The sequence below is a fragment of the Callorhinchus milii genome, unplaced genomic scaffold (genome assembly GCF_018977255.1).
Source record: "Callorhinchus milii isolate IMCB2004 unplaced genomic scaffold, IMCB_Cmil_1.0 Scaffold2, whole genome shotgun sequence".
In the NCBI taxonomy this organism is placed as follows: Eukaryota; Metazoa; Chordata; class Chondrichthyes; order Chimaeriformes; family Callorhinchidae; genus Callorhinchus; species Callorhinchus milii.
In genome coordinates this window covers 123,546,771-123,564,131 of record NW_024704743.1, presented here as the reverse complement: position 1 = coordinate 123,564,131, position 17,361 = coordinate 123,546,771, and the positions used below count along the sequence as shown (strand labels likewise).

The following is a 17,361-nucleotide window of genomic DNA, read 5'->3' as shown; positions in this document are numbered from 1 at the left end:
CTTCCCAACTTTTCCCTTCACAAGCTGCAGATCATCCAAAACTCTGCAGCTCATGTACTCTCACGTACCAAGCTCCGTGACACCATCACTCCCACCCTCGCCCGAGTCCACTGGCTCCCCATCCCCCAGAGGATCGAGTTCAAGATCCTCATCCTCACCTACAAGGTCATTCACGGCCTCGCTCCCCCCTACCTCTCTGACCTACTATCCCCCTACCTACCTGCCCTCCGTTCCTCTGGCTCCGGTCTGTTCCACATCACCCGCCCCAACCGCCCTACCATCGGTGGCCGGGCCTTCAGCCTCTCAGCCCCGAGGCTCTGGAACTCCATCCCCCAGTGCCTTCGCCACTTCCTCCCTTTCCTCCTTCAGGGCCGGTTTCAAGACCTTTCTCTTTGACCTTCAGCTCCGCTCTCGACTCTCTACCCCCTCCTCGCCCCCTCCCTTCCCTCCCCTCACCCTGACCATTTCCCCACTGCTCGGGTCCTGACCCAACTGTACAGCTCCTTGGGACGTCCTCCCGACGTGAAAGGCGCTCTATAAATGGAATCTTGTTGTTGTTGTTGTCCTCACCTTAAGACCATCCATGGCCTTGCCCCCTCCTACCTCTCTGACCTGCTGACTCCCTACCAACCTGCCCGCTCCCTCCGCTCATCGGGCTCCGGCCTGCTCCATGTCTCCCACCCTACCATCGCTGCTTGGGCTTTCAGCCTCTCTGCCCCCACACTCTGGAACTCCACCCCACGGTCCTTCGCCTCGCTTCCTCCCTTGCCTCCTTCAAGGCCGGTCTCTTTGACTGTGCCTTTGGTCTCCCTCCCACCTCTGCCTTCCTTCCCCCCTACACCACCCCTCCCCCATGCTCGGGCCCTGACACTTGACTGTTCAGCGCTTTAGGACGTCCTCCTGACGTGAAAGGGGCTCTATAAATGTCATTTTGTTGTTGTTGTTGCTGGTGAAGTACCCCATCCCTGCACTGCACACACAGGGCTGTGAGAATGTGGGATACATTGGCCAGGAAGCCTCTGAATCAATCAGGATATTTAACAAGGAAATTGATAGATAGTTTGGAAGTAAATGGATTAAGCACTTCGAGGAAAATACAAAGAAAAAGAATATGCCAAGATTTCATACTGGCTCGGTGGGTTGAATGCCTCCTGTGTTCCTAATACTAGCCGCGTGATGGTCTCCTGATTGTGCCGAACACTGTTGTTTAGAGACGTGTATCAGAATCTCATTCTGGCCACTAGAACTCTGTCTCAATGGATGGTTGGGTATCCTACCCCATTACCGGGTTCAATTCCCGGGCAGAACAAAACCGTAGGCAAGTTTCCTTATTCCACACACACTTCTCTGTTTATCTAGAAGTAGGTAGGAGCGAAGGTGCGGTCGAAGAGGAGAGTCTTGGGATGGACCTTGAAGGAGGCAAGAGAGGGAGCGAGGCAAAGGGACTGTGGGATGGAGGCAGAGGGGCTGAAGGCGGGGCAGGCGGAGGACGTGGAGCAGGTCGATATGGAGTTAGCAAGTGACAGAGGGAGGAAGGAGCAAGGCCGTGGAGGGCTTTGAAAGTGTTGTCTCAAAGCGCTCCACAGAATATACTGTAAAGTAAATTGACTGTGTATTTTGTGAGCGAAAAATTATAAATTTGGCTTGGCCAGGGCTGCCACAAGCTAAATAAAGAAATGAAATGTGTGGGAAATCTGCGGGCCGGTTGAAAGAGATCCAGGGGCCGAATCCGGCCCGCAGGCTGCACGTTTGACACCCCTATCTTAAAGCATGCCTTTGGTGGCTTCAATCTCCCACAGTTCAGCACTTGGAGGAGCTCTGGCATGTGAATGGCATTATACAATACAAGATAGTTTTGGTCAGATGATAGCAATAATCCGCGTATTTGATACAGCATCTTTCACGTTGGGAAGACGTCTCTAAGCGCTTCACAGGATTTATTGTAATGTATAGTGACTATGTGTTCTATAGGCAAACGTGGCAGATTATTTCTGCGCAGCAACATCCCGACAAACAGAAGGAATATATTTAGCCCATGGTATCTCCCCTGCATCCTGTTTCTCTAAGTCGCGTTATTATTAATTCCACTTTCCATATCTTTTCCCAGATTCCTTAATGATTTTACTGCTTCTCCTAGGCTTCAGATTTTATTTGGGGGATTGTTGGTCAGAATACTAGGAGAAACTCCCTTCTCTTTCCAATTGTGCCATAGGATCTATAACATTCACCTGAACAGGACCTCAGTTTAACATCCCAGCTGAAGTACAGCAGCTCCAACAGTGCAGCGCGCACCCTCAACACTGCATTGGAGTGTCTAACTGACTTCAAAGTCCCCATGGAGGGCTTGAACACATAAATGTCTGACTTGGTGGTGTGAGTGCTACCAATTGAGCCAGGCTGACAATACGAAACTGACACATGGAAACCCATTTCCATACTTGACTCTCGAAACCAAACTACTGATTCTTCCACGTATGCTGCCACCTACACTTGGAAACTTCCCTGTCTGGCAGGGAAGGCAGCTCTCTCCCCAGAGGACCCCCTGATTACCTAATTCCTTATTATATCATTATAATTCTAAACTGCAAGGATTATTATTATTATTACTGTACAGAAACAGGCCGTTTGACCCACTTAACCTTCACAAACTGCTTGTGTTTGCAGGAAGAAGAGTAAATCGCACCGTGATATCAAACGCATGCAGTGCGAGTGCATGCTTTCCAAGGAGGATCGAGAGCGCGGGGTGCTTGCGTGCGGGGAGGACTGTCTGAACAGGTTGCTCATGATCGAGTGGTAAGTGTGGCTTGTCCGTCCCAGAGCACAGCCTGCCAGCTACACACACAACAACCTCTTCTTGTCCCTCGCTGAGCCTCTGTCCCAGTGACTGTGACGAGGGCCACATGCCGCTGAGAGGAGCAGTGTTTGAGAAATCCAGGACCTTCCTGGCTGGAACATGCTTCTACCTGTGGCCTGTTGGGTACTGAGCCAGGATGGACTTTTTTCATGCTGTTACTAAAGTATTTGTTCTAAACAGACTCTTGTCCATTGTATTTGTTCACCTTGATAAGAAGTGATCTTCGGCAGGCTTTTATGTTTGGGGGGAGCTTTGCACAGTCTAAAGGCCTCCTGCCTGCCAGTGCCATGAATCATGGGCTAAAGTTGGCAGCCACAATCTGATCTGACTGCTAGGTGCTTTGTGAGCTTACCCAAGGGCTTGCGCCCGAGCTGGGGATTGGAATGAGGAGGGGTGGAGGGCAGAGAGGGTGAGCGAAGGCTCGGTCGAAGGGGAAGGACTTGAGACCTTACCTGGTGGACCTGGGTGACAAAGGTCAATATGTCAGTCTGAGAGGAAGGGGTCTTTTATAGTAACTCTGGCCCTTTGCTATTGCCTCTCTCAGCTCCTCCAGGTGTCTGCACGGAGAGTTCTGCACAAACCGCCGGTTCCAGAGGCGGCAGTATGCCGACGTGGAAGTCATTCTAACTGAGAGGAAGGGCTGGGGCCTGCGAGCAGCCAAAGAGCTGCCAGTGTAAGTCATACTTAACATTGAGAAGCCTTTCAATCAATCAACATCCTATTTTCACTTGTCTTTTTATTTATTCAATAATAATAATAATAATTTGGTCTCTCATCCACGACTGTTTGTGGGACACTGCTGTGCGCAATTGGCTGCCGTGTTTCGTCCACAAAATATACAATGAATTCACTTCACAATATATTCTGTGAAGCACTTTGAGACGTCTCGAAGATTCATAGATTTGTAGAATGTTACGGCACAGAGGGAGGCCATTCGGCCCATCGAGTCTGTGCGGCTCTTTGACAGAGCGTCACTTTCATTAACCCCAATCACCAGCTTTCTCCCCATAACCCTGCAAACCCGTCTTCCCCAGATACCTATCCAGTTCTCTCTTAAATATATCAAGTGCAAGGATTATTATTGTTGTATAAATGTATATTCTCTCTAAATTACATCTCGGTATAATTCACTAACCGAGGAGGAGGTGCGGCCAGTGGCCGCTATCTCTGTGACTGGTCAGGAACAGCAGTCACCTCAGCTGTGCTTGTGTTCATTGTCCTGCAACCTCCTCCTAAGGTGCAGAGGGAAACACTCTTAATTTTATTATTAATAATAATCTTTATTATTATAAGGATATAATAATGCTTGGTAGCCGGGTTTTCAGCCTCTCTGATACCAAACTTTGGACCTCTCTGACCTGCTGGCTCCCTACCAACCTGTCCGCTCATCGGGCTCCGGCCTGCTCCATGTCTCCCACCCTACCATTGGTGGTCGGGCTTTCAGCCTTTCTGCCCCCACACTCTGGAACACCATCCCACGGTCCCTTCGCCTCGCTTCCTCCCTTGCCTCCTTCAAGGCCGGTCTCAAGACCCTTCTCTTCGACCGTACCTTTGGTCTCCCTCCCACTTCTCTGCCTTCACTCACCCCTAACCTACCCCTCCCCCATGCTCGGGCCCTGACACCTGATTGTACAGCACTTTGGGACGTCCTCCCGACGTGAAAAGCGCTCTATAAATGTAATTTTGTTGTTGTCGTTTTGTTGTTGTTGTTGTTAGGAGGAGGCCATTCAGCCTATTGTGCCTGTCATACACTTTACAAGATGGTGGCCGATCGACAATTCATTTCCACCTCCCCGCCCTCTCTCCATATCCCCTGATACCCCTGTCTACCTTCCATCAAGCATTTATCTGTTTGTCATTTACATTTTTCTGCTGTCTCTGTCTGCACAGCCCTCTGGGGGAGTGTGTTCCACACTCCCACTACCCACAACGTGAAAAAATGTTTCACTTCTAAACGGTTTAGCCTCAGGTTTAAGACTACGACCTCCAGTCCTCAATTCTTCCGCCAGAGGAAGCAGTTGCTCACTATTCAGCCTGTCAAATCCCTTTATAATTCAATGTGCGTCAATCAGAACACCCCTCAACTTCCTGAATTCACCCACAAAATTCAGTCAATCCACTTTACAGTATATTCTGAGAAGCACTTTGAGACGTCTCAACGACGTGATAAGGCGCTGTATCAAATGCAAAGATCATTATTATTGATCTATTTCATGTCATTAATCTATACACTCTGTCTCAACTATAGTTTGTGTGAAGTGCCGTATTCTCACCAGCTGCTTTGTAAATATATTTTCTAACCTCACCTTTATGAATGATTTTTGTGATTCTTAAGTTTGTGAGAAGGAAGGTGTGATGAGGAGAGCCGTCTCTCTGCTCTGTTACAGGAATTGCTTTGTGCTGGAGTACTGTGGCGAGGTGCTGGATCACAGGGAGTTCAAAGCCAGAGTGAAGGAGTACGCTCGCAACAAGAACATTCACTATTACTTCATGGCACTGAAGAACGACGAGGTGAGTGAGCAAGCCAGTCACCATTCAGTGCTGCAGAGTCAACTGGTGCATTGACACTGTCTCCCAGTGTGACACAAGCTGGTAGGATGTGTATTAGGTCCACCATTACAGAGACTAGAGGATCTAAAAGAGAATTTAGGAGGACCTCATGCAGAGGGGAGTGAGATTGTGGAACTCGCTGACAGAAACTGGTCGAATCAGAGAGGTAGATGCGTTCAAGAGGAAGCAAGACCTGCACATGAGCGAGAGGTAAATAGAGGTTTTGGGAGGGAGGGAGGGAGGGAGGGAGGAGTAGGGGAGGACTTGTATGGAGTATAAACACTGGCAGTGGCTGGGCTGATTGGCCTGTTTCTCTGCTCTACTCAAGTGTTCTGAGATGCCACCCCACGTGAAGTGTGCAAGTTGTGCATTCTAGTGGTGGAGGCAGGCAATATTGCAGAGGTGGAAGAAGGCTGAGCGTGTCAGAGCCCAGATGTGGGGTAGAAAGGACAGTTGAGAGTCGAACAAGATCCCAAGGTTCCAGACTGGCCACATTGGGTCCCTGACCAGGACCGCCTTCCTCCACCTCCACATTGCCCGACCGTACCTTACCCTAGATGTAGCCGAAACACTCGTTCATGTGTTTGTCACCTTCCGACTCAACTTTTCAAATGCACTCTTTGCCAGTCCCCCCCAGCTCCACCATGCACAGGATCCAGCTGATCCAAAACTCTGCCCAGATACTCACCCGTACTAAACTCCGTATCCCAACACACCAGTTCTAGTCGGGCTCCACTGTCCCCCTATCACCAAACGGATCGATTTCAAGATCCACACATTCGTTTCCAAATCCCTTCATGCCCTGGCACCTCCATACCTCTCCGACCTGCTTACCCCACAAACCACTGCCTCCGCTCGACTGGCTCCGGCCTTCTGCGTGCCCTCCGTTCCACCATTGGTGGCCATTTTGATTACTACGGCCCGAAACTCTGGAACACTCTCCCTCTAGCCCTCTGCCTTTCCCCATCTTCAGGTCGCGCCTGAAGACCTTCCTATTCGACTGTGCCTTCAGTTATCTCACCCTCCCCCCAGCTTAGCGTTATGCTCCGCCACTGTCAAGCGCTCTGGGGCTCCACCAGCTCCACCATTATAAATGCAAGTTTTATTAAAACATATTTTTGTCTTTTCCCAGATCATTGATGCCACTTTGAAAGGAAACTGTTCGCGTTTCATGAACCACAGCTGTGAACCGAACTGTGAGACTCAGAAGGTGAGAACAACCAGAGAATGCAGTGAACCAGCTTCCCATCATAGTCATAATACGACTAATGGCTCCAAATTCAGTACTCCGGCTTGCTTCTGAACAATCTATTGCCAGTTATTAGCAATCTGACATTTGGTATAACCCTTTCACATCGGAAGGGTGTCCCAGTTAACCATATTGTTATGAAGCAATACCGCACATAGCCACAGAAAACTTCCAAGTGACCCACTGGAGCTCTCCACTTTAATCTCATTCCCGTCTCTCCCCCCATCATGTCTGCTGGTGCTCGTTCCGCCGCTGGAGCTCTCTACTCTAATCCCATTCCCTGCTCTCTCTCCATCGTTTCTGTGCTGGTGCTCGCTACCCCACTGGAGCTCTCTAATCCCATTCCCTGCTCTCTCCCCATTGTGTCTGAGCTGGTGCTCGCTCCCCACTGGAGCTCTCCCAGTGTCCTAGCTGACAATTCACCAAATAAAAGCTTGCTAGAGAGCGATATCAATGGCAAGCTATGCGGTTTTAGCTGGTTAGACTCCAGCAGTGGGGTCTCCAAGCCTTGGCTCTTGCCAACCTGAGCCGAACACTTTCCTGGATTAGGTAAATGATGTATCCCTCCAGGGAGAGAATGCGCATTCCATTCCAACGATGTATCTCTGGGGTGTGTCGGTGAGATGCACGGAAATCTCAGTTTAGTTTGGAGACTCTTAAGCACGGTGATGGGTTTCCGCGTGTGTCAGACACCCAGCTGACCAAAACAAATTTATGGTTTTACTGCTTACATGCTTCTCCAGTTCCTCTGGGCCTGATCCCAACTGCTGATACATTGTGTAGCTAGTGAGAAAGTCAATCCATTTCACAGTGGTTTCTGTGAAGCGCTTTGAGATGTCCTTCCGACGTGATAAGGGGCTATACCAAATGCCAGGATTATTATTATAATGATGATTTGGGAGCTGTGTGTGGCCTGTGTTGAGCTGCTTCTCTGCTCTCCTCCTCAGTGGACGGTGAATGGGCAGCTGAGAGTGGGCTTTTTCACCACCAAGGCCGTGCCACCTGGCACAGAGCTGACCTTCGACTATCAGTTTCAGAGATACGGGTAAGGCTGAGTGTGTGTGTGTGTGGGATTCTGCCCCTGGAGAGCTCCGAAACATGAAAGGCACGATCTAATGTACAAATATAAAGTATCTTCTCCACATCACACCCAGAACAACACTCTGTACAGACTACTGAACAAAGATCACTCCCAACACAGTGACCTCTCCACTCCCCAATACAGTGACCTCTCCACTCCCCAATAGTGACCTCTCCACTCCCCAATACAGTGACCTCTCCACTCCCCAATACAGTGACCTCTCCACTCCCCAACACAGTGACCTCTCTACCCCCAACACAGTGACCTCTCCATCCCCAACAGAGTAACCTCTCCAGCCCCCCAACACAGTAGCCTCTCCACCCCCAACACAGAGACCTCCACACATCGCCACATATTTATATATAAAATACACTGTGACAGTCTCCACCATCATACATAGAGGAGAAAGGCGGTTTTGTGGGGTTTGATGCCATCTCTCTTGTGTCTGACTGCAGGAAGGAGGCACAGAAATGTTTCTGTGGATCAGCAAACTGCCGGGGCTTCCTCGGGGGTGAAAACCGGGTCAGCATTCGGGCCGCAGGAGGCAAGGTCAAGCTGAAAGATAAAGAACGGTCCCGCAAGAAAGATTCTGTGAGTACAGTTCAGTGGTCCACACTTCATCTCAAACACTGTACACAAAAACCTGTCACACCTAGGTATAGTGACCTGTTATGTAGTGATTTGCAACATAGAATCTTCACCACCAATATCCCACACACTATTGAGATTGATGTTTGTTGGTAAGTGTGTATGTGGGGAATCTAGAAGGCAGGAGACATCAGTCTCTTTCACACGATAGGATGTTTGAAGAGGTGATGTCTCAAATTGGCGAGCTTCACTTGTGCTGTTGTGTGGGCAGGTGGACGAGGAGCTGGAGGCCCTGCTGGAGAACGGGAAGGGCCTGTCCGATCCCAACCAGGTGCTCAGCCTGACCAGGCTGATGGTGCGGATAGAGACCATGGAACAGAAGCTGACCTGCCTCCAGATCATACAGGTAACAGGAGCCACATTGTGCATTGCGTGTTCATGCCTTTCACAGGGTAATGTCCACCTTGCGTCCCTCCACTCGCGCCTCGCTCCCCTTCCCTTCACAGCCCACCCTCGGACTGACCACACGCCCCTCACAGGGTTAGGGAGGGGTGGTGTAGTCACCGCAGGGCGTGGGAGGTGACTAAAGTTGAGTTTTTTTGAGGATATTGAAAGCAGCGAGCAAGAGCCGCCGAGGGATTCTGGGAAAGTAAGATGCTTGTTCCTCACTCCCCTGCCTGAATTGACGAGGGGTGGGGGGGGTTGGGAGGGGGCGGTCTCCAACAATTACTGAGGGGCGAACAAGGCCACTCTGTGACAGCTAAACTCCACAGGGACAGGCAGCACAGTGAGCCTGCCACTCCCCACCTCACCAAAACTCTTTCCCTGCCTATTCCCCACACCCTTCAATCCCTTTTATATCCTGTCTCCAACTCTCCATCTCCTCCATCTCAACATGCTGATTGATTGTGGAGTGCGGTAGCATATTGGTTAGAGTAACTCGCCTTGCAAGTGAGAGGACATGTGTTCTCTTCCCGGGCAGGGGGATATGTTGGGCAAGTTTCCTTACTCCACACAATAATAATATGGTCACTCAATCCGTGCATGTCTGTGGGACGCTGCTGTGCATAATTGGCTGCCGCGTTTCACTCACACAATATACAGTCAATTCACTTTGCAGTATATTCTCTGAAGCACTTTTAAGACGTCTCGAAGACATGATAAGGCGCTACATCAAATGCAAGGATTATTATTATTACATGTGCAGTCTCCTGGCTCAGTGGGTGCCAGGTTCTCCCCACCCTGTAAGTGCAGGCCGTGCTCTCGGCACTGCCTCACCTCTGCTAACATTATTAAGCAGGAGCCTTGCTCTCGAGACGATGTTTACAATGGGAGTTTGCTTTCTCCCCTTTCAGGACACGCATTCTCAGGCTTGCCTCAAGTCCTTCCTGGAGTACCATGGGCTGTCCCTCCTGTGGATCTGGATGACTGAGCTCGGAGATGGCCGGGGAAACTCGAGCAACAATATCAAACTGCAGACGCAGGTAAGGGGTGGTGTTGAATGCCGGGGGCGAGGAAGGGGGATATAATGCTGTCTATGGACTGAGCAGCCATTGTGCTGTTGCAGTACTTGTCTCCAGACACCAAGGGGAGCCCTGTACTATGCTGAGTACACACAGGGTCTTGGCTCAGACCAATGACCTGCGGCAAGTCCGCACTCTTTAAAGGGGAGTCTTGTGTTGGTCGGAACTGTACGTTCAGTGGCTCTAAACCGAAACTCTTGAGGTTAAGCCACATCCTGCATGTGAAATAAACCGGTTGCAGTTAATAACACAACAGCTCGCAGTTAAGCGCCACTCACACAGGGCAGCATCCCAGAGAGCTTGACAGTGACGGAGCCTGACACCGAGCCAGGGGGAGGGGACCGTAAGCACGCTCGAAAAGCAAACTGGTGAGGGCACAAACCCACGCTTAGCGGGTGTCAAATGACAAATGGCTCACGTTCTCACTATTGCTCACATTCACTCACTCGCTCATCTATGTTCACACTTGATCTCATTCGTCCTCACTCTCTCAAATTTTCTCTCGTGTTCTCTCACACTCAAAATAATAAGAAATTGGTCGCTTCAATCCACGGTGGTTTGTGGGACACTGCTTTGCACAATTGGCTGCCACGTTTAACCCACAAACAATACAGTCAATTCACTTTACAGATTATTCTGTGAAGCGGTTTGAGGGTCTCAATGACATGATATCAAATGCAAGGATTATTAATTGGATGTGGTGAGTGGCGTATCCCTGAGGAAGAAATGGCTCCTAGTCCCTTGCTCATGCTGCTCTCTCCTTGTTTTGATGCCAGTCGTTAATTGCAGCTTCTCTCCACAGATGATGAAGACGCTGGAGATCTTGCCCATCTCCACCAAGAACATGCTGGAGGAGAGCAAGCTGCTGCCTATCGTCCAACGCTGGGCCCAGCCCAAGGCCTCCGCCCCGCAGCCCAGCGAGGCCGACGGATACTCCAGCGAGAACACGTCGCGGGCACAGACCCCCCTGAACACACAGGAGGCCGGGCCGAAGCCTGGGGCTGAGCCTGAGGGAGACACCCCGAGGAAGCTGGTGATGCGCAGGCTGAAGATCATCAGTGAGAACAGCATGGACAGTGCCCTGTCTGACACTAGCAAGGCCTCGGATGGGGAAATCGAGGCCAAGGAGGGGAAGGAGGACACGGAGCCCTCACAAGGTCCGGCTCCCACTGAGGATGAGCAGCCAATAGCACTGGGGGCTGGGGAAGGTCAGGCTGAGCTGGGGGCCGGGGAGGGCAATACTGGGGAGAGGGCTATGGAGGGGACCGGGGGATCCCAGGCTGTGGAAGGGGCTGCAGAGGGCCAGGCTGGGGAGGTGGTTGAGGGAGCCCAGACTGGAGAAGGGGTTGGAGAGGCCAAGGCAGGGCCGGGAGCTGGAGAGACCAAGGTGGGGTTGGGGGCTGGGGGCAGCCAAGCAGAGCTGGGGGCCAGTGGGAGCCAGCCGGACAGCCGTGAAGCTCTTGAGCAGGAGAGTCTCCCAAAGACCAGCAATGGCCCCAAGTTGGAGGAGTCGGTGCTGACGGGAACGCCATCTCAGGACGAGGAGGAGGGATTGTCGGACGCGGAGAGTGAGCGCAGCCACGAGCAGCACTGCAAAATGGAGGACGTGAGCGACCTGGCCACAAAGCTGCTGGAGAACTGGAAAGACTTGAAGGTGTGGATTTGTCCTCAGAGAGTCGGGAGCTTTTCTCTTCCCAGTTTGTACCCTTTCCCCCAGCACTCTCGCTCGCTGAACTCACCATTGTTCACGTGCAAGTGACAGTGAGTGTGAGCTCTGTGTTCAAACCTGAGGCCAACAGAGCACAGCCTGAACCAGACCTCAACCAAGGTCACCTCATAGCAGTGAAGCTCACTGGGCAGCGATCAGGAGCCCCTCACACACTCCTCCCTGCTGAATATTAACCCCCCCCCCCCCCTCCCCGCTCAGACAGCCGGCCAGACACTCACTGGGTGAGGGACTCCTGGTGCAGGGAGCCCCCACAAAACTGCAGGAGAGAGGAGAAAATTGGGAGAAAATACAGTTTGTAATTTCTCTATGTTTAGGATTCTGCAACCACTCACTCTGGATGTCTCTGTGCGTCTGTCTCTTTCTAAGCATGTGTGCCTCTCAGTGTATGTTTGTATCTGTGTGTCTCTGCGCGTGTGTTTGTCTGTGTTACTCTGCGGGTGTGTTTGTCTCTCTCTACGTCTGTATCTCTCTCACGATTCTGTGTGTGCACGTGTGTGTCTGTGTCCATGGTGCATGTCTGTCTGTGTGTGGGTGTGTGCACATGTGTGTGAGTCGCTGTGTGCATATGCGTGTGTGAGTCTGTGTGCACCTGTGGGATTGAGTGTGTGCATGTGTGTGTGAGTTTCTGTGTGTGAGTCTGTGTGTATGTGTGAGTCTGTGTGGGCACGTGTGTTGCTGATGGTAGCGGGGCGGGTTTCACAGCTGAGCAGGGCTGGAATGTAATGACGTTTCTGGTGTCCACAGGAAGTTTACCGGATCCCGAAGAAAGACCGGAGCCAAGCGGAGCGCGACAGTACTGGTACGTTCTTACACCAGGAGGCCATTCAGCCCACCCAGCCTGTTCACCAGTTTATTAGATTAGATATTGTCTGGTCTGCTAACCCCAATGTTCTGTTGCCAAGCCTCTTTCTACCCTGTTTCTGAAACCTGATGGTATTATTTAAAATATAAAGGTGGTGGTGATTGGGGAGGGAGCTGGGTGAGTGGGGGGGGTTGCTGGGTGAGGAGGGGGGCTGGGTGAAACTGTGGTGGCTGGGTGAGGAGAGAGCTGGGTGAGCCGCGGGGACTGGGGCTGGGTGTGCTGGGTGAGTGGAGCTTCCCCTGGCTGCTACCATTGCTCAGTGTGTGACAGCCGTGCTGCTTTTTAAAATACAAGGCTGTGTTGAGGCTGTGAGTGTTTGTGTGGGGCTGTGAGGGTGGCGTTGTGCTCTGGGTACTTGATGTTCTCTATGTTGCAGAGCGTGGGCGAGACGGTTCCTCACAGAAGGACCTTTCTCAGACACCGAAGACTCCATCGAGCTCGAGCAAAGAGAAGGACACAGACAAGCCTGCACTCAGTAAGGATAGGAAGAAACGCAAGCAGACGGCATCCCCTCCCCCCTCCGCGTACGAGAGGGAGGGACTCAAGAGACTGTCGGCCGACGAGAGGCAAGTGCTGGGCAGGTGGGGAGCTGTGACTGAGAAGGCAGAGGAGGGGGAAAGAGGGGCAGTTTCAAGAGGCGTTTTGGTAAAGCTTTTAACTTTGAAGAAGCTTGTGGGGGAGATAATATGAGGTGGGACTTGGAGTTGTCAGTCTGACTGAGTTGCACTTTCTCTGTTTCTCACGGCTCACCAGCAAGACCTGGGTGGGCAGACCAGTCACTGGGGACAGGGAATCCTCCCACTCAGCTCCTGTTAACTCTGCAAGCCAAAGCCCTAATGGGCAGGGTCTTCCTAGCTAGACAGCGCTCTCAATGGAAAGCTATGTGGTTTTAGCTGGTTTTACTCCAGCAGTTATCCCAAGCAGTTGCACTCTCTCTCTGGGTGAGAAGGTTATGGGTTCAAGCCCCATGTCAGGACTTAGGATTCAGTCTGGTTCCCTGACTGACACTCTGATGGGGTGTTGGGAAGAGCGCTGCATTGTCGGAGATACCATCCTTTGGATGAGACATTAAACCAAGGTCCAGGTGGCTGTTCTGGTGGATGTTAAGGATCCCGTGATACTATTGGTAAAGAGGAGTTTCTCGCTTGCTGTGTCCTAGCCAACAATCCCCCAAATAAAATCAGTCACTATCTGTGCGACTTGGCTGTACGCAATTTGGCTGCCTACAGCTACACCTACAGAAACACAGTCACTACACTTGACAGTAAAATCCCAAGACGTTTTAACAAGTTAAGATGTTACAACAAATACTAGGATGATTTCTTTATTTGGTGAGGTCCTGGATAGCAGTGAGGAGCAGGGCCCTGGGCATTATCCCCTCTCTCACTGGGGCGCTGGAGGCCAGTGTAGCCTTCTTGTTGCGGCCGAGATCAGTTCACGCAGAGCACGGCCTGAACCTGGGCCTTGGCCATAGGAACCACCTTTGTGTCTTTTATTCCACAAACACAAGAGCAGGATGAGGCTTGGCCTTTAAGTCCATCAAGCCTGTCTCATCTTTTTAGTAGATCACAGTTATTCGTTGAAGCTCATTTCCCGACTTCTCCTTGCCCTCGAACGCCCTTACTTCCATTGCAATTCTCTCAAAGTGCTTTGCACAGCGGGTTAGGTTGATATGGAATGACATGTTAAGTCGGGAAAACAAACAAAAACCCTTTGAACCTGCTATGTTCTCCCCTTCTGCTGTGAAAGTGGGTTAGATGCCAACAAATACAGCAGTGACAGCAGCCTAGCCTGGGATATAATAATAATAATCCTTGCCTTTGATATAGCACCTTATCATGTCATTGAGACGTCTCAAAGCGCTTCACAGAATATACTGTAAAGTTGATTGGCTGTATATTGTGGGCGAACCGCGGCAGCCAATTGCACACAACAGTGTCCCACAAACAGTTATGGATTGAGTGGATGGGGGAGGATTAATACCCCAGAAAAGCAATCCGCCAATCGACTAACAACTAGGTTCCAACTTATTGCTGGGTAAACCAAGGCGTGTGGAGAAGGAAATTTGCCTAAGGTTTCGCCCTGCTCCCGGGTCCTCTTGCATTAGAGGCGAGCGCACTAACTACTCCGCTAATCGTGTTTTGTTTCCTCCTGAAGGTATGACACGACCACACCATCCAAGAAGAAGAAAACCCGGAGCAAGCTCACCACGGAGGAGCGACGCAAGCTGTTTGAGCAGGAGGTGGCCCAGAGGGAAGCCCAGAAACATGGGCTGTACATCCAACAGCAGCCCATGTGCGGGAGCTCACAGGTGCCTTATGACACTGCAGCCTACACCAACTCTCACCTGAACTTTGTCAGCTATCCGCCGGGATACCCTTTACAAGCCTACGTGGACCCCGTGAACCCCAATGCGGGCAAAGTGCTTCTGCCCACCCCCAACGTGGAGCTGGTGTGCCAGGCACTCAGCTATGATCAACAGCTGCTGGCGGAACCCATGCCCGCGGGGCAGCACGCTGTGCCCACTGTACAGCATCTCTCACCTCAGGTGGACATTCAGACACAGCAGTACCTCACCCCGGCCCCCAGCGTCCTTCCCCAGGACCCCAGCCTGGCCGTGCTGCAGGTCACAGCAACTCAAGCCCCGGCACAGAACTATACCCTGTGGGACCCCAACCAGCAGGCACTAGCCGTGCACCAGCAGTACTCCAGCGGCCAGCCACAAGCATCCATCTATTACCAGGGGCAGCCTTGTCAGCCCGTCTACAGCATATCCTCATCGTACGGCCAGACCTCTCAGCCCATCGTCCAGGTACACTCCATTGTTCTCTGTCCTTCCCTGTTCCCCTGCTTTACAGTGCGGAGAAGAGGATCTTTTTTATTCCTGCATAGAACACAACAATAATAATAAACAGACGTATAGAAATCTACAGTACAGAAGGAGGCCATTTGCCCATTGAATCTATACTGTCTCTGAGCGAGTTAGCCTTTCAAAAATTGGACAGATACTTAAAAAGGAAAAATGTGCAGGGCTCTGGGGTAAGAGCAGGGGAGTGGGGCTAGTTGGTAGCTCTTTCAAAGAGTCGGCACAGGCACGATGTGCCGAATGGCCTCCTTTGTGCTGTAAGATTCTAATGACAGAACACAAAAGAAGACCATTTGTGTCTTTGTGTCTGTGCTGCTGATTTCAGATCCTTTCAGACCTGTTTACCAGCCTTCCCCCACACCCCTGGACCTTATCTTCTTAGTCTTACTTCCCTCTTGAAAGCCACAATGGACTCTTACCTCCAATACCTTGCTAGGCAGGGCGTTCCAAGTTCGCACAACTCTATACGAAAAAAGTTCTTCTCTCCTTTTTGTCTTTTACCTATGGCCTCCAGTCACTGACTCCGCGACCAGTGGAATAGCTTCTCCCCATTCACCCTGTCAACCCCTTATCATGATGTCCACTTCTATCTGGGCCCCTCTGCTCCAATGTAAACAAACCCAATGTCGTCAATCTCTCCTATTCACTAAAGCCCCTCACCCCTGCCATCATCCTCATAAGCCGCTTCTGTTCTCCCTCCCACCTCCTCCCAGTCTGAACATCCTCCCTCAAGTGAGAGCACAGAACCTGGATTGCAGCCTGACCAATGTACAAGACTTTACCTAGGCTTCAGTTGGAATATTGTGTGCAATTTGGGGTTAGGAAGGATATAACAGCAATGGGTAAAGTGCAGCGTAGATCTACCAGGGAGGCTGAGTTATTCTTCACTGGAGTTGTGAAAGTTGAGCAGTGACCTGATCGAGGTCGTCTGGTCCGAAGACGATAAAAGAGGATATGTCTGGGGGACAAGCAGAGAGTGGGGGTAACGAGGGGAAAGTGGGGTTAGACTGGGGAGCAAGGAGAGAATGGGGTTAGACTCGGGCGGGGGAGTGATGGGAGAATGGAGTTAGACTGGGGGCAGAGTGGGGGGAGTGATGGGAGAGTGGGGTTAGACTGACGACAGTGAGGGGAGAATGGGGTTAGACTTGGGAGAGTGAGAGAAGATTGTGGTTCGACTGGGGGAGCGATGGGAGAGTGGGGTTAGAGTGGAGGGAGGTTTGTATTTACTTGAGTTGCGAGGTGACTGAAAGCCATGACTAGTGGGTGGAGAGGGGATTGGTGGAAGAGGGTAAAGGGCTCTGACGTGATAGAGATAATTTATAACTAATAAAATATGTGTTTGACATGTCACGTGACTCCTGCCAGTGTAAGGCAGTTTCACACGATGGTCCAAGGCTGACAATGTTGACCACACAATCCTGGCACAAAGCACTGATCCAAAGTCATGACTTGTACTTATGTTGTGTGGGTGAGCAGTGAGTGCCCTCGAGGGACAGATTTCTCACCAGCTACACACACTGTCAGCAGCTGGGATCGAGCACAGAGGAACTGGAGAAGCACTTGAGCAGTAAAACCGTTAATGTTTGGCGTGTTAGCCGGTTGGTGATGCGGAAACCCATCACCGTGCTTAAGAGAATGCAAACCAATGTGAGAATTCGATGCATCCCACCTACACATAGAAATGGGAAGCAAATTGTTGGAATGGAATGCACATTCTCTCCCTGGAGGGACACACCCCGCTTACCTAATTCCATAAAGTATTAGGTGCAGGTTGGCAAGAGCCAAGGCTTAACCAGGTAAAACCTGCTGAGTCTTAACCAGGTAAAACTTGCTATCTGGCAAGCTTTCCCGCTAGGGCCACCCTCCCCATTAGTAACTGGTCTGCCTTCCAGGGCCTGCTGTGAGCCAGGCCGGGCTGTGCTGTCATCAGCAGTGAGTACCCTGGAATACTCCGTACCCACCTGGCTTAGGAACCGGACTAGAGACCATCTCAGAGGATGGGCTCAATTCTGTCATTCCGTTGCCAGGCATGTCACCTTGGAGCCAGTTCAGCTGCAAG

The 17,361-nt window shown here is 51.2% G+C and overlaps 1 protein-coding gene across 7 annotated transcripts in view; it reads left to right on the top strand.

Moving 5' to 3' along the window:
• The window catches only part of setd2 (SET domain containing 2, histone lysine methyltransferase), a 50,822-nt gene that overhangs the window by 24,927 nt on the left and 8,534 nt on the right, over positions 1 to 17,361 (top strand). For 5 of the 7 annotated variants that reach the window (XM_042346879.1, XM_042346877.1, XM_042346881.1 and 2 more), the window contains exons 4-15: positions 2,665 to 2,793; positions 3,399 to 3,527; positions 5,242 to 5,365; positions 6,537 to 6,614; positions 7,601 to 7,698; positions 8,190 to 8,325; positions 8,594 to 8,728; positions 9,678 to 9,806; positions 10,648 to 11,499; positions 12,319 to 12,373; positions 12,813 to 13,017; positions 14,594 to 15,248. In XM_042346879.1, coding sequence (XP_042202813.1) covers positions 2,665 to 2,793; positions 3,399 to 3,527; positions 5,242 to 5,365; positions 6,537 to 6,614; positions 7,601 to 7,698; positions 8,190 to 8,325; positions 8,594 to 8,728; positions 9,678 to 9,806; positions 10,648 to 11,499; positions 12,319 to 12,373; positions 12,813 to 13,017; positions 14,594 to 15,248 — 2,725 coding nt within the window. The remainder of the gene's footprint in view (positions 1 to 2,664; positions 2,794 to 3,398; positions 3,528 to 5,241; positions 5,366 to 6,536; positions 6,615 to 7,600; positions 7,699 to 8,189; positions 8,326 to 8,593; positions 8,729 to 9,677; positions 9,807 to 10,647; positions 11,500 to 12,318; positions 12,374 to 12,812; positions 13,018 to 14,593; positions 15,249 to 17,361) is intronic. The other 2 variants (XM_007911814.2, XM_007911812.2) reach the window with 1 other exon arrangement.